The 21,792-nt window shown below is 44.4% G+C and overlaps 1 protein-coding gene across 2 annotated transcripts in view; it reads left to right on the forward strand.

Moving 5' to 3' along the window:
• Positions 1–21,792, forward strand: part of LOC115090341 (ATP-binding cassette sub-family A member 9-like) — a 306,577-nt gene that overhangs the window by 269,886 nt on the left and 14,899 nt on the right. For both annotated transcript variants that reach the window (XM_029599290.1, XM_029599291.1), the window contains 3 exons: positions 335–498; positions 1,433–1,508; positions 17,741–17,835. In XM_029599290.1, coding sequence (XP_029455150.1) covers positions 335–498; positions 1,433–1,508; positions 17,741–17,835 — 335 coding nt within the window. The remainder of the gene's footprint in view (positions 1–334; positions 499–1,432; positions 1,509–17,740; positions 17,836–21,792) is intronic.

Raw genomic sequence — 21,792 nt, forward strand, 5'->3', positions numbered from 1 at the left:
TCCTGGGTCAGGTCTTCCACCAGGAATGGGGATGGCCAGGCTGGGACTGCCTTTGAGAACTCATTTTCACAGTCCATGGGTGGGAGGGATTGCTGGTTTCTGGAAGGAGCCCTAGGCTAAGTGAGTTAGGAGGGTGATATAAAATAGAGGAGAAATCCCCAGGTAGATGTGAATGAAGGCTCATAACACTGTAGCCCAAGAGAGGAAAGTTCTGATTGATTTTGATGCCCACAGGAGCAGGAGGAACCTACTGGGCCAAAATGAAATGCTTTAAGACTACATGTTCTTGTTGGTGCTTGTGCTGACAAACCCAACTCACAGGCTGATTCTGCAGGTACTCATCAGAGAGAATGACACCAATGATGGCTCATCTGGGTTCCTAGGATACTGTGCTCAGAGCAACACACTGTGGCCCAACATTACTGTGAAAGAACATCTGGAGATTTATGCCGCAGTCAGAGGGCTAAAGAAAGAGGATGCAGATGTTGCTATCAAACGGTATACTATGAAAATGATCCAACTGAAGTACCAATTAAAATAAATAAGTTATCTAGAATTAATAGTATTATTAATTATTCAGATTTATCAAGATTATAATTTATAGCTTCAATCCCATTTTGAGGGAAGAAGAAATATGTTATCTAGTGTATAACATTCTGTGGGATTTTTTTTTGCCTTCCTCTAAATTACAACAGGACATAAAGTAGTTACACAAAAACTAGCTAGTTTGAAGATTTTTGAGTGTGATTACTCATTACATCCAAGCTATGTAACAATTGCTCAGTTTGCCTGTTACATTGAAAATGTCCAAATATAGTGCTCTCAGGAGGGAGGGAACTCCAGCCATCATGCAATAGTGACACCTACTGGCTGGCTAAGAGAGCACCTGTGGCAGATTCTAGAATGGACTGTGGTCGGTGCCTCTCAGCCAGAGGACCGTTGCCGTACTGGCTGAGGTAGACATGAGAGAGCTTAACAACAGCAGAAAAATTCCAGATAACTGTGAATGAAGACTCATGGCTCCCTAATCTCCCAGTAAAAGCCAATTCAGATTGAGCCGTATTTCCACAATGGAGCAAGAAAAAGCGGTGGATACAAAAGTAGTAAATGCCTGAATGTCAGGCCTGACAGATGTCAACAGAAGACATTATTCAATTCAAACCTAAAAACGATGGTCCTGACTGCATTTTTTTTGTCATTTTTGAATAAAAATGTGAATGCTTCAAATAGAGTTTGAAATTATGATTATTATTCTAAGTTACTGCAAATTTTCCATTCTACGACTTTAGATTTGATCTATTCCCACAACCATGGTTGAGTTTAGTAATGACATGAGGTGCTATAACTATTCTTTTTTTTTCATTTTGGAAACCTCAAGTAAAGATACAAGCAATGATATGATATTGCCTTTTTTTTCCTTTTCCTTTTCCAGCATAGTGAATGCTTTGGAGTTGAAGGAGCATCTGCAGAAAGCAGCCAAGAAATTATCTACAGGAATAACGAGAAAAGTGGGTGTTCTCTTCACTTTACACTACAAAGCAAATAGCTTCAGAATTCATACAGTATTTTAGGGTTCCATTTTTACAATGGGTACCTTATTTGCAGGTTCTGCTTGCAAAGTCAGCACTGTAAAGCATGCATGGGAATACATATAGATTGGAATTTCTAATCTAAAGGCAGGTGCAACGTTCCCAGGTCCTTTGTTACTTGTGTCAGTTTTCAAGGGGGAAGTACATGCACATTTTCCCTTTTGAAAATAAAGTACAAAGTCCGCAAATATGAAGAACCCGTGGATTTTGCACCTAAGCAGGAAGTTTGAAAATTGCTTCCTGTATATTTATTTTATTTATTTATTTATTTAATTAAAGATTTTTATAAAACGATTGCCGTTTGCACATCGTATCGGTTTAAATACTTCTTTCCTTGAACTAAATATCTGTCAGGTTCCCTGCCTGAGATTACATACAGTAAGGTCTGGCACCGGGCAGACAGGGCAAGACTGCAGTAAAGATGAGGCTCAGAACGTGTGCAAACTGGAGCTGGGGGAGGAGAGGGGAGGGGGTCAAGGCTGGACTGCATCAAGCAAATGGAGCTGGGACTGAGCTGGAGCAGAGTAAGTACTGGACCTGTGGACAAGTCTGGGGTGGAGTAAAAGCACTGGAGCTGTGTAGACAATTCTGAAGCAAAAAAATGTTTCAGGAGGGCTGGTCAGCCTTCTAGTTGCAAGGAACAACTTTCCAACTCCCCAGCATCTCTTTTACCTGGTCCTCACCCAATCCCAGTTGCTAAGGCTCTTGCCTTACCTCACGAGCTAACCCTGATTCAATCCCCTGTTGGCGTCTTGGCCTGATGGAATTGGTAGTCACTTATGTAGGATATAGCAGAGTTGCTTACCTATAACAGGTGCTCTCAGAGGACAGCAGGATGTCAGTCCTCACATATTGGTGATATCATTCGGTTGAGCCCAGCATGGAAAACTTAGGTCAAAGTTTCTAGAACTGTGACTGACCTCACTAAGCATGCCCATGGCATGCATTATATCACGTGTTCACACAGGGTCCCTTCAGTCATATAAAATAGCTAAACAAAAGAAGTGAGGACAGACATCCTGGTGTCCTTGGAGAACACCTGTTACAGTTAAGCAAATCTGCTTTGAGGACAAGCAGGATGGCAGTCCTCACACATGGTCGATCCCTAGCTACAGGCGGCCTCCAACAAAAAAGGGGAACAACAAAAACCAGTGCCAACGGGCACAGCAACATTATTTTTGTTGTCAACAAGCCTTTTTTTAAATGTATATACCCTAAGGAGTGGGCAGCCTGAAACAAAAATAACAGGCCCTAGGCAGGAACAGAGTTGGGTTTTACACCTCAAACACGTTCTGAAGGACAGATTGGCCAAACCTGCTATTGCTTCAGCTATCCTTGTCCAAACAGAAATGTGATGTGAATAAATGGAGAGAATGCCACATTGCAGCCTTGTACCATCTCTTCCATGGGGACCAATTACAAGTGAGCCACCAACGTTGCATGACCTGATCAGAATGAACCTTGAACATGGCCCACCAAAGTCAAGCCCATCCGAGCATAATAGAAAGTGATGCAATCTATTAGCCAACTGTATAGCATCTGGCAACGGCAATCCCCAGCTTGTTCTGATCAAAGGAAAGAAAAAGCTGAGTGGATTTTCTATGAGTTTCTATCTGCTGCAGATAGAAGGTCAAAACTGTCTTGCAGTCCAAACTATGCAGGGCTTGTTCACTTGGTGAGCATGTGACCTGGGGAAAAATATCAGAAGGACAATTGACTGGTTAAAATGGAAGTCCAGCACCATCTTTTTTTAAATTTTATTTATTTAAAATCTTTTCTATACCGTCGTTAAGCTAGTTGCCGTCACAACGGTTCACAATAAGGCACATAATTTCAAACTTAAATGTGTTGAGTTATATTAACTAAACAGGTGCCATCAAATACTGTAACATAGTTTCATATTAAATATTACTTAGTGGTTGTGATAAGTCATGTCTACTTTAATTTATCTTATAGCCGATATACTTAACACTTAAGTCTTGTCCTCTGTTGTTGCAATCTAATAGAGGTAAAGTAAAATAAAATATACACACACACACCATTCCAGTAAGCTGATGTGTGTGTGTGGGAGTTCTTCAGACTGCATCATACAATTCCCTGGATTCTACTCTTCATTCCCTTTGTGATATGCTTAGGCAGGAATTTAGAGTGAATATGCAAGATCACCTTCTCATGAAAAAATGTTTTGAAGATGGAAGCCACTAAAGCCTGAAGCTTACTAACCCTACATGATGAAGTAACCGCCACCAAAAATTTGACCGTCCAGGTCAGGTACTTCAGGTTACAAGAGCGCAACAGCTCAAAGGGAGCTTTCATCAGCTGGGATAACACCTTGTTGAGGACCCATGACACAGCATGGGGTCTGAAACAGACCCTGCATGAAATGACCAACTAAAGGATGTACAAAGATGCATGGTGGCGATATGCACCAATTGCACTAAGATGAAACCTGACTGAGTTGATCTTAAGATCAGCTTCAGAGAGATATTGAAGGTAGTCAAGCAGTTCTTGCATGTAGCAGGAGAAATGATCTAAGGCCTTGAGCTCACACCACAGAGCAAACCTCCTCCATTTCAGTCCATAGGACCCCCTGAGATGGATCGGTTTACAGCTCCTTGAAAAAAGATCCCTATAGGACTTCCTAGTAGATGGCTTTATGGAAGCCAAGAGGACATAAGACATATTTTCAGAAAGATCAAATGGTTGTAGAATCAGCCTCTTAACATCCATGTGGGAAAATGAGAGGTTGAGATGTCACAACCTGCCTTGAGCCTGAGTGATGAGATCTGTAGAAATCCCTAGTCTGATCAGTTCCCAGATGGATATCGCCCATAGGAGCAGAAACCAAATCTGCCTCAGCCCCGGCATCCTTGAGCTTCAACAAAGTCTTTGTTAACAGTGAAACTGGAGGATACACACACAGAAATCCCTGACCCCAATAAAAAGTGAAGGCATCTGAGGCTAGCTTGCTGTGTGTCCTGTGCATGGAGCAGAAAAGGGGGATCTTTCTTCAAGGTACTGTGAACTGATCCATCTCAGGGGTTTCCCCAGATATGAATGATCTGATTCACCCCCCCCCCCCCCTTGGTCCAGGGACTATTCTTGGGGTCTTAAGGACTGACTCAGTCTATCCGTCAACACAGTTTCCATGCTGGCCAGATACAGTTGTGCTCATAAGTTTACATACTCCTGGAAGAATTTGTAAGATGTGTAGCATTTTAAGAAAACATGAGTGATCAGACAAAACATGTCTGTTAATTGTAATGTGTTTCAAAGTAAAACTATTATGCATCACAGAATAGCACAGTCATTAAAGAAATCATAGCAATAAGGGAAATAATAAAATCGTCCTGTTCAAAAGTTTGCATACCCTTGAAATTTTGGGCTGATAATACACACTCGATACACTCAGGTTGAGATGACAATGAAGGACAGGTATCCACACCCATGTCTTGTTGATTGTAATTAGTGGCTGTGTACATATAGTCAATGAGTTCTTAGCTCTTGAGAAACTCTTGTGCATTTCATTCAGGGCTGCACTGACTTTGGTGGTTTCTGAAGCATGGGGAAAGCAAAATAACTGTCAAAGGATCTGTGAGCAAAGGTAGTTCAACTTTATTTATTTATTTATTTATTATTTAACGTTTTTATATACCGACATTCATCAGTGATATCACATCGGTTCACAGCGTAACATAAACTAGTGCCTGGGGTGGCGCTTTACATCGAACAAGTTTAACATAAAACAAATATAACATAATAACATGGGGGTGATTAAAAGGAGGGGGAAATATAGAGATGAACATAAAATAAATATAACATATTAACAAGAGAGTAAATGAGAGGGGGGGGGAAATGTGAAGGAGAATTAAGTATTAAGTTAATTCTTAAATTATTGTAAGCAAGGGTCTAAGTATTTACAAGATGTACAATGATAGGGAATAACAAAATATATCATTTGTGTAAAAAAGGGGTGAGAGGGAAGAGAGGGGAAGGGGGGAAGAAGGGATAGGAGGGGGTAAGGGTGACACTATAGTGAGAGGGGGGAAGTAAGGTGTAAATATATATATATATCTATAGATATATAGATATATATATATATTTTTTTTTTTTTTATTTATTATTTTTTTTTAAGAGAAAGCGAGGTCTTGAGGGGAACATAGATGAGAGCGAGGAACAAATTACGTGTATGCTTTAGAGAAGAGCCAGGTCTTAAGCTTTCGTTTGAAGGTTTTTAGGCATTCTTCTTGTCGTAGTTCGACTGGCATTGTGTTCCAGAGGGTTGGCCCAGCGATTGATATAGCACGTGTTCTAGTGGAGGTAAGTTTGTAGAATTTGGGCGACATGGTGAGCATGGTAGCGAGATGATTGTGTCTAGTGGGTTTATTAGATTGGTGAAATCGGAATGTGTCATTAAACCAATTCATTTCGGGATTGTATAAGGCCTTATGAACGAGAGAGAGAGCCTTATATTGTATGCGGGAAGCTATAGGAAGCCAATGCAGATCTTTCAGGACTGGGGTGATATGGTCATGTCTGTGTGAGTTGGTCAAAATCCGGGCTGTTGTGTTTTGCAATATTTGGATGGGGTGGATAGCGTTATTCGGTAAGCCGAGGAGGAGGGAATTACAGTAGTCGGTTTTAGCAAAAATAATTGTTTGTAGAACAGTACGGAAGTCTGGGGGATGAAGTAGGGGTTTAAGTTTCTTAAGAGTGTGAAGTTTAAAGAAACCATCCTTTAGTATATTACTGATGAATTTCTTCAGCGTGAAGTGACCATCGAGAGTGATTCCCAGATCACGGACTTGTTGGGCAAATGGGAGATGTGATATAGCGTAGGAGTTCAGTTGGTTTTGTGGTGAGATTAGCATGATTTCAGTTTTAGATGTATTAAGAGCTAAGTGTATGGAAGATAGGAGATTGTTTATGGATTGGAGGGTGTCCTTCCAGATATCCATAGTTTTTGAGAGAGAGTCAGTGATGGGGATGAGCAACTGAACATCGTCAGCATAGATATAATGAGGGAGATTGAGACTTGAAAGGAGGTAACAGAGGGGAAGGATGTAGATATTGAAAAGGGTTGAGGAGAGAGATGAGCCTTGTGGGACACCCTGTTTGAGGGGGATGGCCTTAGATACATGATTTCCTAGCTGAATTTTGAAATTTCTATTACTAAGATAGGAGTTGAACCAATTGAGGGCAACCCCTGTGATGCCAATTTCAGTTAATCGCTGTAGGAGAATGGAGTGGCTGATGGTATCGAATGCAGAAGAGATATCAAGAAAGGCAAGGATATAAGATTGACCTTTCTCGAATCCTTTGAGAATATGATCTGACAAGGAGAGTAGCAGAGTCTCCGTGCTGTGTAATTTCCGAAAACCGTATTGGGCAGGGGCAAGAATGTGGTTATCCTCGAGGTATTCTGTGAGTTGTTTATTGACAGTTTTTTCAAGGAGTTTAGAAATGAAAGGTAAATTGGAAATGGGGCGGTAATTAGCTAGATCAGCGGGGTCTAGTTTGGGTTTTTTTAGAATAGGCTTGACGATTGCCTGTTTGAGGGGGGCAGGTACCTGTCTGGAATTAATGGACAGGTTGATGATATTTGTTAAGGGTTTATGGACTTTATAAATAAGTAAAAGGATATAAAAAGATATCCAAAGATTTGAAAATGCCAATCAGTACTCTTCAAACTCTGACCAAGAACTGGAAAATTATGGGTTCTGTTAATACCAAGCCAGACCAAGAAAAATTCAAACACAACTGCCAAGAAAAATTGTTGGGATGCAAAGGAAAACCCACAAGCAACTTCTACTGAAATATAGGCTTCTCTGAAACAAAGTGGTGAAGGCATTTCAGCATGCACAATAAGGAGATGCTTGAACAAAAATGGGTTGTATGGTAGAGTTGCTAGAAAAAAGCCATTGCTGTACCAATTCCCAAAATAGCCTGTTTATAATATGCAAAACCGCACCTAGAGAAACCTCAAAACTTCTGGAACAAAATAATTTGGCGTGATGAGATCAAAGTTGAACTTTATGGTCACAACCATAAATGCTATGGAGAGAAGCACACCATCTGTACCATGAAGCATGGATGTGGATCTCTACTGTTTTGGGAGTGTGTGAGCTACAGCGGCACAGTGAATTTAGTCAAAATATATGGCAGGATGAATGCAGCATCTTATCAGAAAATATTGGAGGAGAATTTGCATTCATCAGTCAGGAAGCTGAGCATGGGCACACTTGGACTTTCCAACATGAAAATGATCTGAATCTTAAGGCCAAGTCGACTTTTCAGTGGCTGCAGCAGAAGAAAGTGAAGGTTCTGGAGTAGCCATCACAGTCTCCTGACCTCAACATCATTGAACCACTTTGGGGAGAACTCAAAATGCAGCTCATGCTAGACAACCAAAGAATTTACAGGATCTGGAGGCTTTTTGCCAAGAGGAATGGGCAGCTTTACCAAATGAGAAAATAAAGGGGCTCATTCACAACTATCACAAAAGAATGCGAGCCATCATTGATGCAATACATGTTATTAAGAACTAAGGGGCGGATTTTAAAAGGGTTACGCGCGTAACCCTTTTAAAACCCTCCTACGCGCATCGAGCCTATTTTGCATAGGCTCGGCAACGCGCGTATGTCACGAGGCTTGAAAAAGGGGGCGGGGAGTGGGTGGGGCAGTCCGGGGCGGGGCCGGAGCCTCCAGGCACAGCGGCCATTTGCCGCTGTGCCCGGGATCGTGGGCCGGCCGTCGCCGGCACGCGCAACCTACGCCTGCCCGGAGGCAGGTGCAACTTAAAAGTTAACGGTATGGGGGGTTATTAGGTAGGGCTGGGGGCGGGTTAGGTAGGGGAAGGGAGGGCAAGGTGGGGGGGCGGAAGCAAAGTTCCCTCCGAGGCCTCTCCGATTTCGGAGCGGCCTCGGAGGGAATGAAGGCTGCGCGGCTTGGCGCGCGCAAGTTGCACAATTGTGCACCCCCTTGTGTGCACCGACCCTGGATTTTATAACATACGTGCAGCTGCGCACGCATGTTATAAAATTGGGCGTAGATTTGTGCGCACTGGGTTGCGCACACAAATCTACGCCTGCACCTAGTTTTTAAAATCTAGCCCTAAGGGTATGCAAATTTTTGAACAAGACCATTTTATTATTTCCCTTACAGCTATGGTTTGTTTAATGATTGTGGTTTGTTTAATTTGAAATACATTAAAAATAATTGATGTGTTTTGTCTGATCACTCATGTTTTCTTAAAATGCTACACATCTTAGAAATTCTGCCAGGGGTATCAAAACTATTGAGCTCAACAATAAGCGGCCTGGAGCATCATCCCCCAGAGAAGACCAAGGACAACAGCTGGATAGACTTGTGACACAGGAGGTAAGAGCCCATTCCTCCCTGCTTGTTTTTGTAGTACATAAGCCCATAGACTGTACTGAATCACCCAAAACTCCAGGAAATGTATTTGATAATGACATTCCCAAGTGAAATGAGTTCCCCAAGCCAGGTTGGATGCATCCATGTTTAGGACAATTTGAATCTGAGGAATTTGGAAACGAACTCTCCAAACCAGATTGGAATTGTCCTGCCACCAGGACAGGGAGTCAAGTAGTGATGGAATGACATGGATGCAGTCCTGGAGGTCCTGAGTGGTCTAAAGCCACTGCGACCTCAAAGTTCATTGGGCTCTTCTCATTTACAGACATGCCATGTGAGGAACATGCACCATTGCGGCCATGTAACCCAACAGCCTCAATATGAGTCAAGCTGATGTCCACTGACTCTTTTGAACCTCTTACACTATGGCCGTCAGTATGGTGCCCTGTTGCTGCAGGAGGAAGGCTCTTACCTGAGTTGTGTCTAACAGAGTGCCTATAAACTCCAATTTTGATGAGAGTTGGGGTAGTTGATGACGAACCCTAGTAATTGTAACACACAGAAGGTCAGGTGCATGGACTTCTCAGCTCCTACCCAAAATGTGTACTTTACCAATCAATTGTCTAGCTAGGGAAACACATACATCCCAGCTTGCGCAGGTGTGCTGCCACCATAGCCAGGCATTATGTGAATATATGTGGGGTGGATGCAAGCCCAAATGGCAGAAGGCAATACTGGAGTTGTTTGTTTCCATTATAACTCAGAGATATTTTCTGTAACTGGGAAATATCTCGATGTGAGTAAAGGTGTCTTTGATATCAAGAAAGCATAGCCAGGCCCCTTTTTTCAGAAAAGGGATCAAGGTGCTGTTATGGAAGTGGACCCTTGTTTCGAGGTAGAGGACTACCGTCAAAGGGCGAGGCCTCTTGGACTGAAGCGACTTGCTAGAAGTCTTCACCCTGGAAGCACGCGACCCCCCCAGGAGGAGCCCGTAGGGGTCCGGCCGCTGGGACTTAGGCGATTCCTCTGAAGACTGTAGAAGGTCTGGATGCAGGCACCTCCTGCAGGTCATGGGTTCCAGACAGTTGGTGCCTCCAGCAGGTCGAGACAGTCTGAAAACGGAGACGAGGAAGAGTCCAAACCGGTCCGAGAATCAAAACACCAGCGGGGTCCGAGTCCAGTCCAGGGTCGAGGCAAGAGAAGGGTCCAGAGCCGCACCGGGATCAAGTCAGGAGAAGGGTCCAATGCCGTACCGGAATCAAGCCAGGAGAAGACACGTCCACCAGTCCAGAGGTCAGGAGCCAAGAATCAATCCACGGAGCAGGGAAGAAGAGCGGGATGAAGAACCAAGAACCAGGAGCCAGGAACACACTCAGGTCAGAACCTCAATACCAAGGCAAGGTCTGAGGAGCAGACCTTGCCTTTAAATACAGGAACCTGGAGGAGGTGCTTCAGAAGGGAGCCACGACACTTCCTGTCATGGCCCCTTTAAATCTTGTCTTCAGCCGCGCGCGCGGCCCTAGTGCAGGAGGGGGAAAAGGGGCGGAGTCGCCGAAAGAAACAGAGCCCCGCGGCCAGCTGAACAGCGACCCAGGCCGCGCGGAGACCATCGTCGGAGGCTCCCTGCACCTGCAGGAGCCTCAACAGAGACTCGACGCTGCGGGTAAGAGTTGGGACCCGGCTGCGGCGGTCCGCGGCCTGCGGCCATGACAGTCGGCCCCGGTTGCGGGTTGCCACGGCCGGCGGTCGTAACAGGTGCCTAGGGAAACCATCTTGAACATTTCCTTTTTGATGAACTTGTTCAAGGCCCTTAGGTCTAGGATGGGAAGGAGTCCCTCTGTTTTCTTTCAAATCAGGAAACAGAGTAGAATCCTCACCCACTTTGCCTTGGTGGGACAGGCTTGACCTCTGTGGCCATTAAAAGGAAGGCGAGATCCATGAGCAGCATTTCCTGACATGCTGGTCGACCCCAAGACAGTTCCAGAGGGCGATTTTGTGGAACAGCCAATAGGATTAATCTGTACCCTCTCTGGACAATGCCGAGTTCCCACACGTCTGAGATTACACTGTGTCACTGATTTGCATAGAACTGTAGCCTGCCCCTGACTGGCAGATTCTGTTGCATGGGTTCTGGGATCCTGGCTATGCTCTCTACAGTCCAGTCAAAACCCTGCCCCTCATGTTAGCTGGGATGTCATCTGGGGCTTAGGCGCCCTCCTTTGCCAGGGATGGTTGGAAGAGGCCTGCTGAGCACAGGTCCGAGAGGGTGGAGGATAGTGCCTCTTTGGGTGGAAGAAGTAACTCCTATGCCCCAACCTCAGATATCTCCAGGAGGAAGAGAGCAAATCTGGTGCAGGTGTGGAGAGCTGCTGGAATGTCACACATTGATCACAGATTTTGCCACTGGGTTCTTAATTCGATCTCAAAAGAGATTCTCTCCAGTACACAGCATGTTAGCAAGTTTTTCCTGTACTTCTAGATGGAGATCAGAGGTGCACAGCCAGGTGGGTCTATGCGCCCCTATCCCAAAGGCAGAGACTCTCAATGCCACCTCAAAAACATTGAAGGTTGAACAGACCCATATTTTCTGCACTCCAGACCCTTGGTCACCAGTGACTGGAGGGTGTCTTGTTGCTTATCTGCTCAACCCTCTCCTGCACCTGCTTCAAGATGTCTCACATATACTGGCCCATGAAGTGCTAATAGACTGCAATGCGGGCAATGAGCATAGCGCTCTGAAAAACTTTCCTTCCAAGAGTATCCATAGCATGAGGATTCCTCCCAAGGGTACCAAGGAGTGAGTCCTAGAACACTTAAACATCTTGTGAGCAGATTCAACCACCACAGACTGGTGCGGTAGCTGCGCTTGTCAAATCTGGGAGTCTGTAGGAAGAAATAAACCGTGTCTGATGACTTGTTCACGGAAGCCATTGAGAGGGGGGGTTCTCCCACATTCTCAAAAGCACCTTCTGGAGGATCTCGTGCACTGGGACTGCCATGATCTCTTTAGGAGGCTCTACATACTGAAGGATATCCAGGATCTTGTGCCTGGATTCCTCTTCTGTTTGTATCATAAATGGGATAGCATCCAACATCAACAGTCAATAAAACAAATCTGGTATCAAAAAATTAAGAAATATTTTATGAAAATGCACATAGACTATATTTGCACATCGATATTCATACAATGTCTATAAGCATTAATGTATAGAAGAAGTCTTCAGATGTCAATTCTCAGGCAACGGCCTTATGAATTTTTGAATAGGGCAAAATTATTAGTCAAAAAATCCTCCAAAATAGATAGCAACATAACTATATCTTCAATCAATGCTTCTTATGTGTTTGCTTCTGTAATAATGATTTAATCATTTTATGCAATTTTTATTTATATTTTTTGCCTGTTTAGCTGGTGAACAAGGTATATGTACAAAAATCTTAAAATAGTCCTTTGAAAAAACTCCAAAATTTAAATAAAGCACTTAGCTAAATCTCATGGTCAGCACAAGCTGCTATTCCAGATTATTGCTCTGACGCTCAGTGTTTTACCTGGATTGGCTGTCTCAGGGAAAATATTCGCCATTCATATGTAAATAGAAATATTGAAAAAACATATAAACTGAAGAAATCTCTTTAAAAATTAATAAACTAACCGATAGCAATGTCCTTCATAATTTCATACTTTCAGTGTGACGGTGTTTGTCTAACAAGTTCAAAGAAAATGACTGAAGGCAGCAGGCGGACATGATATTAATCTTTAAAAGCTCCAATGGTGGACTTACAACTTGCCACATGTCACAACATGATTGGCTTAAAAATAAAACATCTCTGTGGTTGATTATATTAATTCAAAGACTTTTTTTGGTGTTTTATAAGAAATGACCCCACTCAAAGACGGTATTCATACCGTTCAGTTCCAAATTATTTAATTTGTAAATCCATCTTTGTTCCGTCTATATAAGTATTCTATTCCTATCTCCACCTCTGGAATTTTTTTGGACCATATCAATGACAAAAAAAAATCTCATTGGTTGACACTTGTGCCTTTGGATAGGCAGTGTTCAACAAGGAGCCTTAGGACTAGAATATCAGAACATTGTAGTTGTTTTAAATATAAGAACATAAGAACATGCCATACTGGGTCAGACCAAGGGTCCATCAAGCCCAGCATCCTGTTTCCAACAGAAGCCAAACCAGGCCACAAGAACCTGGAAAGTACCCAAACACTAAGTCTATCCCATGCTACTGATGCTAGTAATAGCTTCAGGAATTCCTTCTCTCTTTTTTTTTTTTTTGTAATTGAAGTTTTTATTGAATATAACCAAATGAACATAACAGTAAACAAAGTGCCAGTACCACAGGCACCAATTAACAACAATAGCTACAAGCATCTTGTAATGGTACCAAACAATAAACACGCATAGTCAACCCCCTGAATCTGGTTCCGTCTGGATTCCCCCCCCCCCCCCCTTTATACCTTCCCAACCTCTGGTCATTAATACAAATATTGAGGCATAGAGAGAATGAGATAATTCGATGGGTTAGTTATAATCTTCAGTCAGCCGAATTGGGCGCATTACCAAGCTTCCAGGTTATGTAATGCGACCAAATGACCCTATGGAGGGCCAATCTATCCTGGTGGACTGCGGTGAGTTTACTCATATAATGGATTCTATCTATCCTGGACAGGACGGATCCCAACCTAGGAGGCCCCTGCTTATGCCACCAAAGTGCTATCTCACACTTGACCGCAGAAACCACTTGTTGGATCCATCTATTGGCCAATCTATTACCTTGATGTGGGAACATGTTTAGCAGACAACTTTTGGGAACCCTGATCATGCAAATGTGTATTAGCTCAGACAAATTTAAGTACCTCATCCCAAAGACAAGCTATACTTGGGCACTCCCACCACAAATGAAAAAAAGTACCAACCGCACCGCAGCCTCTCCAGCACAGGTTGTTGCCCCCCCCCCCCCCCCCCCCCCGAAACCAACATAGTCTGTCTGGGGTGAGATACCAGCAATATAAAACTTTATATGCAGTCTCTTTAATTGTTGAGGACATGGACAACTACTAGTTGCAATAAATGAGTGTTCCCAGTCACCATCCCCTAGCATCTCCCCCATATCACGCTCCCAGGTTAATTGAAATTTCAATTTAGTCTGAGGTACCCCTTTGATGAGTGTCATAATCTTGGATATAGGTTTAACCACCTTCACTGCATTGGAGCAATAATTTTCAAAAAGAGATTTGCCTTGCTCAAGAGCCCCGCCAATGTGTGCTGAAGCATAGTAGTATAAAAGAGACCAAGTACCGCTTGTTGAACATTGCCTATCCAAAGGGTATGAGTGTCAACAAATGAGATTTTTGTCATTGACATGGTCATGAGTGAGGTCATTTCTTTTAAAACAACACAAAAAGTCTTTGAATTGATACAATAAACCAAACAGGAGTTTTGTTTTTGAGCCAATCATGTTGTGACACACGGTAGGTCATGATTGCACCATTGGTGCATTTAAAGATCAACATCACATCCGCACGCTGTCTTCATCCATTTTCTTTGAACTTGTTAGAAAAACACCGTGAATTAATTAATTTCTCCAGTTTACATGTTTTTTCAGTCTTTCAGTTATATATGAGCGGCAAAGATTTTCCTTCAGTCAAACTATCTGGGCGAAATGCTGAGTGTCAGAACAACAAGATTTAGCTAAGTGCTTTATTTAATTTTGGAGTTTTTTCAAAGGACTGTTTTAAGATTCATGTGCATATACATTGTTTAACAGTCAAACAAGCAAAGAATATAAATAATAATTGCATAAAATTAGAAAATCATTATTATGGCAGCAACACATAAGAAGCATTGATTGAAGATGTAGTTGTGTTCCCATCCATTTTGAAGGTTTTTGTGACTAATGATTTTGCCCTGTTCAACTAATTCATAAGGCTGTTGCCTGAGAATTGGCATCTGAAGTCTTTTTTCTCCATAGAAATTTCAGTTTTTCAAACAAACATATGCTGACGTTAATGCCTATGAACATTGTATAAAGATCGATGTGCAAATATAGGGGCGGATTTTAAATGCCCTGCGCACGTAAATCCGGCCGGATTTACGCGCGCAGGGCCCTCGCGCGCCTATTTTGCATAGGCCGCCGGCGCGCGCGTAAGTCCCGGGGCTTTGTAAAAGGGGTGTGTCGGGGGCGTGCCCGGAGTGATGTGGCATTTTGGGGGCATGTCACGCGTGACGCGGCGTTTTGGGGGCGGCAACGCGGGTGTGGTTTCGGCCCGGGGGTGTTCCGGACCAGGGACCGGAACACGGAGCAGGGCTGCCGGCCGGCACGCGCAAAGTTACGCCTGCTGAAAGCAGGCGTAACTTTGCCGACAAAGGTGGGGGGGGTTGGTTAGGTAAGGGAAGGGAAGGTGCAGGGGGGTGGAAGGAAAGTTCCCTCCGAGGCCGCTCCAAAATCGGAGCGGCCTCGGAGGGAACAGGCAGCGCGCGCTGGGCTCGGCACGAGCAGGTTGCACAAATGTGCACCCCCTTGCGCACGCCGACCCCGGATTTTATAAGATACATGCGGCTACGCGCGTATCTTATAAAATCCAGCGTACTTTTGTTCGCACCTGGTGCGCAAACAAAAGTACGCGATCGTGCAAATTTTTTAAATCTTCCCCAAAGTGTTTGTGGATTTTCATAAAATAATTCTTAATTTTTTGATATCATATTTGTTTTTTTGACTGTCATTTGTGTATCCTATCCAATATCAACAGTACAAACCCTACCAAGGAGAGTTCCCTTAGGTGGACACTTCCTTCTGTCTGGTGGAAGCCAGGGGTCAGAAGGGAGACCTGTTGACAATTTATCGTCTCAACCAATGTCTCAGCCTCTGTACTCCCATGATTAAGAGGATTCCAACCCATTACAGCTTGCAGGGGAGAGATCGCTGGGCACTCTGTCCCCAGCTAGCGGTTCAGTGACAAGTGTAGCTTGCCGGTGGGCCAAGACCCTGAGGTCCCCCGTCCCCTCAGGGGAATTTCTTCTCCTGAAGAGCTGGAGATAACCAGCAGATCAGCTGCCATGGACCCCAATGCCCCTCCAAGTATTGGTGATGGATCGGTCACTGACAAGTGTCTGCAATGAGTCAAGCAGTGGTTCGAGAAATGATGGTGCCATCAGTGAAGCAGCAATGAGTTTCTGCAGTGCCTTTTCCACGGCTTGTTGGATGCATCTCTCCAATTCTTCCTTGAAGATCGCTGATGCCAGCACAGACTGGGAGGCAGAAGTAGTGACCATTTCCTCTTCAGAACCAAGAGGAAGATTGGTGGCTGACACAAGGACAGGTGGAGACCATGGAAAGACCCCAGGATTCTTTGAGTTGAGCTTTCCTCACCGTGGGGGTTGCTTTGGGGGATTCTTGGCAATCACCGGATAGTTCCTCTTCATCAATGGGGACCTATGCTGGTCCTTCTTTGACTTCCCTCGATGCTTGGAATGGGTCTTCTTTAATGTTAAGGTAGAAGACGTCGAACCCAAGGCCTTCTTCAACCAGGAGGAGCTAGGTGATGGCCTGTCTCTGGGTTCCCTATCAGTCATCCGCACCAATGGAGTTAATGGCACCCCCTCCCCCCACTGCTAATGACTCCACCTCCATTGGTGCGGCTCCACCTCCACTGGTCTATCAACATTGATGCCTCCAATGCTAGTGCCAATGGATCAGTCTTTCAGTGCCAGATGAGAGTTCCATCAACTCCAAGCAGGACTGGTGTCCTTTTGGGATCATTTCTGCACACCTGTGGCAACCCTGGGTGTCATGTGATGCCCCCAAGCAGAGGACAGATTTATCATGGGGATCCTGAACCCTGAAGACATGGTGTTGCAAAAGACAGGGGTGCAATATGGCGGTGGGCACTGATAGCCGGTGGGCACCAAGGGCACCACCACCTGCAAGAGAATGACTGCGAAAAGAAACTTACAATAAATGCCAAAAAAAATACCTAGGCATGCTTTTGAGAAGATTGCAGGACCCCGTATTGAATGATGAGAGAGAGAGAGTCACACACACAAGAAAAACTTCAAAAAGAAAAAACCCATGAAGAAAAGTCTCCAAGCCTACCTCTGGGATCACCAGGCTCCGCAGAAAAAAAAAGACTGATAGAACTGCGTGCGATTGCATGATATAATGGATGCTGTGGGCATGCTCAGTGAGGCTCAGGCAAAATTCTAGAAACTTTTATATGTTTTCCATGCCTGTCTCCATCACCCATGTGTGAGGACTGCCACACATGGATGATGGAGCCAGGCATGGAAAACTTATGTCAATGGAATCTTCACAGCTGTTTCTCCTGCTTGTCCTCGGTGAAACAGCAGAGAAGGACACCTTTGAAAATAATGGAGCAGTTGCAAATTTTCATTGGCTAGTTACGGTGAATTTGGGGGATCTTCCACAGAAAACCACAGCTCTATCATGTAGTGCTTATACAGCTGAAGCAGACCTTTTCTCTCCTCTCCTTCTTCTTGAACCTTCACTTTTTCCCTACCCCTGGAAACCAAGAGAGCAGCCTCCTAGATGAGCCCAGACTTCAATGGTTTGGTAAGCTGAAACCCTGTTATTACTTCTGAGCCAATCAGTACGTTATTTCAGTCTCAAAGAAAGAAGCAAATTGAACATATTTACTTCACATTTTTAGTATCTATGAAAATACTGTTCATGAACTCTTTACAGATGTCATTGTTAACCACAAAATCAAATATGGTGAGTCTGGTTTCTTCTCCACTTAGGTATGTTTTGCGCTAAGCATGCTGGGTAACCCAACAGTTGTTTTCTTGGATGAACCCTCAACTGGACTAGACCCTAAAGGCCAACAGCAAGTGTGGTAAGAAATTCCTTGTACAAAATTTAAAAAACAGAGCTCATGCATAACTATAACTGCCATCCCAGCCAGAACACATCCTTCTATCGTCGCTTCCATTGGCACCTGTTAAAGTAACATACACAAGACTTTGCTGCCCTGCTCCTAAAACATAGAACAAGTTGATTTGATATTTGTATCGAGAATGTCGGTATATAAAAATTCTAAATAAATAAATAAGTTACCTCTAATGCTGGGCTGGGAAATTTGATCTCTCACCTTCTGGAAGAAAGTTAAAGCTTAGCTGTTTAAGCAAGACATTCCCTAGACTTCACAAGAGAGATTCATCTATGTCCACTAGAAGACTTCATGAATGTTCCTCTCACAGGGCTGCCTCTATCAACTGATTCTTAATATCTATCACACTGCTGTTGTTTAACTTAACTATATATATATTCAATTTATACCCAATGCACCTGCTTTCTTATTCCTACCTAATATACCTTCTTTTTATATATTTACTAGAAATGTACCTCGTATTTGTTATCACATCTATATATATCCATTACTTTTCTATTCAATGCCTTCTTTTGTGTAATCTGCCTTGGGCCTGCTTTTAGGAAAAGGCGGAATATCAAATACTTATAAATAAATAAAGCCACGCAACAGTGTAGATCAGACCTGGGCAAGGGGCGGCCCGCGGGCCGAATCCGGCCCGCCTACTGTCTGTGACCAGCCCGCCCACTGCTGAGAGCAGACGGAGAATGAGGCATGCTGCCTTCCCTTGCTGCCAGCACCGGCCAATCGGACAGCGTGCCTTTGCTCGAGTCACTCCCTCCCCCCCACCGGAGGCTGTAAAAAAAAAAGTTCATTCTCCGCTCCCTCGCTCCCCGATTGGCCAGCAACGGCCAATCGGGGTGGGGGGGAGGCAGTGACTCGAGCGAAGGCACGCTGCCCGATTGGCCGATGCTGGGCAAGGCTTGCCCAGCACTGGCCAATCGGACAGGAGCTGAGACCAGGGCCAGTGGAAGCACTGGCGCCTAGCATTAGGGGGCGCCGAGCCGCTGGTGGCCGATAAGAAGGCTCATACAGCCGCCGAAGATCGGCCACGGCCAGAAAAAAAAGGTCGCTCTAAGCCTGCAAATACTCCTCCTCCTTCCTGCCCCCGCGCCCCGGAAGAAAAATGTTGCCGGAGCCACGCAGGCAGGAAGGGGGAGGAGCATCAGCCGCGGGCAGAAGAGGAGCATCAGCCACGTGCCGGAAGGAGGAGGAGCATCGCCACGTGCAGAAGAGGAGCAGCGCTTACGGGCCGCTGGCCCGAGAAGACCAGGGCCGCTGCAGAGCCCATCCTGCGGCGACCCGTGAAGAGGAGGCCCAGAGGTGAGAGAGAGGCTGAGGGTGTGTGTGTGCGCGTGTATGAGATGAGTTGAGAGACTGTGTGTGGGAGTGAGGACCTGAATGTTTGCAGAGACAGCATGTGAGAGCCTCTGTGTATGTGTGAGAGAGAGACAGCATGTGGGAGTGAGAGAGAGCCTGTGTGTGTGAGTCAGACAGCATGTGCCAGTGAGAGACTGTGTGTATGAATGATTGTATGAGAGAGAGCATGTGAGAGTGAGAGCCTGTGTGTCTGTATGAGAGAGAGAGAAGGCATGTGAGAATGAGAACCTGACTGTGATTTTGAGGGAAGAAGACAGATGGAGAGAAAAGAAATAGAAAAAAAGACAATAGAAAAAATTGGCAAAAAAAATATGAAAGGAAAGGTGGAAAAAAAAATCCTGTGACCAACCGATTAGAAAACTAAGATCAGACAGCAAAGTAAAAAAAAAAAAATTACTTTTTACTGATTGGCACATGTAATCTTTGGGAATGTGCAAGAGTAGCACTTTCTCTATGCGGATCTCACAATGTAGAAGATCAGCATGGAGGAAGTGGAAGCCCACGGGGCCTGCAGAGAGGAGGCAGCAGAATGGGCTTCAGTGCCAGTAGCAGCAATCAGTGCCTCCTCAATAGCCATGCAGCAGCAGTGACAGTGGCAGCAGAGGAATGAGAGAGGCTCTGAGGTTGCTGGCAAAAGAAAGAGAGGGGGTCTGCCTTTAGTGTGTGCATGTGTATGAATGGGAGTCTGCCTGGGGGTGTATGTGTGTGAATGCATGGGTGCCTGCCTGAGGGTGTGTCTGTGTATGAGAATGAATGGGTGTCTTCCTGGGGTTTGTATGTGTGAGAATAGGTGCCTGCCTGTGTGTGATGCATGTGTGTGTGTAAATGAATTGGTGCCTGCCTGGGGGTCTGTGTGTGTGAGAATGAATGTGTGCATGCCTGGGGGATGGTGAAGGAGTGGTGTGAAAATGAATGGGAGCCTGCCTGAGGGTCAGTGTGAGAATGATTGGGAGCTTGCCTGGGTGTTTGTGTGTATGTGAGGGAGCCAGTGAGAGTGAGAGCATGAGTGTGTATGAGAAAATCCAGGGGAGTAAGAGTGTGTGGGGGGGAGTGTGTGTTGGGGGAGAGAGTGTCTTACACCTGAGAGTGTGTCAGTGTCTGTGAGAGCGAGAGGTTATGGTGGGTATAAGAGCATGAATGTGTATGTATGTGACAGTGTATGTGTGAGAGAGAATGGACATGTGAGTATGTGTGTGAGAGAGAGGATAACCTCCTAATCCTCGACAATTTATTTATTTATTTATTTAACAACTTTTAATATACCGACGTTCGTATAGCACATCACGCCGGTTTACAAGTAACTCAATTAAAGGAGGAAATTACAATGAACAGGGGGCAGGGGATGGGAGCAGGCCTGAAAAAAGGAGGGGGGTAAGGGAGACAGGAGAAGAGAGGGAAAGATAGGTAGCGTGAGAGAGAGTAAAGAACAACCGTCAAAAATAAGAAATAGAAGGAACTTATTTACAGAAGGAACTATTTACAGTAGTTACAACTAGCATAAGATTAATTACATCGGATACAATGAGCAATTTTGTAAAATAGCAGCACGAGGGCGGGCAAAGGAATGGCGTTGAGGAGGTGTCTTAGGAGGGGGGGAAGGGGCGGGCAGGGTGTGAGGGATTAAGGCTGAGGGGCTGTATGTGAGGAACTAGGAAGGTGTGACTAGGTTTGATTGGTTTCCGGATAGGCCTTTCTGAAAAGCCACGTTTTTATGCCTTTTTTGAAGGTGGCCAGGCAGGGTTCAAGGCGGAGAAAAGTGGGGAGAGTGTTCCAGAGTGAAGGGCCTGCTATGGTAAAGGCCCTTTCTCTCGTGGAGGTGAGATGAGCAATTTTAAGGGAGGGAGTATGTAGGATACCTGTGTGGGAGGATCTGGTAGGACGATTGGTTATGCGGAAGTGCGGCGAGTCCTTGAGCCAGGGGTTGGATTTGTAGAGGAGGTTGTGTAGTATAGTGAGGGTTTTATACTGTATACGGAAAGAGATGGGTAACCAGTGGAGGTCCTTGAGTATGGGGGTGATGTGGTCTCTTTTTCGGGTGTTTGTTAAGATTCTCGCCATAGTGCAGATTAAATTCACACAAAATATATGATCTGGAGATATTGATAATAAGCAATTAACAAATGAGCAATCAGTATTTAGATATTCAGAAGGATAATCATGATAGTCTTTTGAAGCAAAAATGACAAAAGGCAGGTGGCATCTTATAGACTAACCAATTTAATGAGGCATGAGTTTTCAAGGACAGAGTCCACTTTGTCAGATGCATCTGATGATGTGGACTCTGACTACGAAAGCTCATGCTTCAATAAATTGATTAGTCTATAGGTGCCACCTGCCTTGAATCATTTTTCAATCAGTATTTGACACTATTTTAATATTCAGTAAATTCCTATAACTAAGATTAAATTCTTGTAACTAATACATGTGCATAAGCTTACATTTTGCCTATATGATCTAATGGTCCTATTTGTAGTAAACAACTTTATTTATTACTATATATGGTAAACTATAGCATCTAATGATTATTTAATTATTTCATAGCAT

This window comes from Rhinatrema bivittatum, chromosome 4 (assembly GCF_901001135.1).
Source record: "Rhinatrema bivittatum chromosome 4, aRhiBiv1.1, whole genome shotgun sequence".
In the NCBI taxonomy this organism is placed as follows: Eukaryota; Metazoa; Chordata; class Amphibia; order Gymnophiona; family Rhinatrematidae; genus Rhinatrema; species Rhinatrema bivittatum.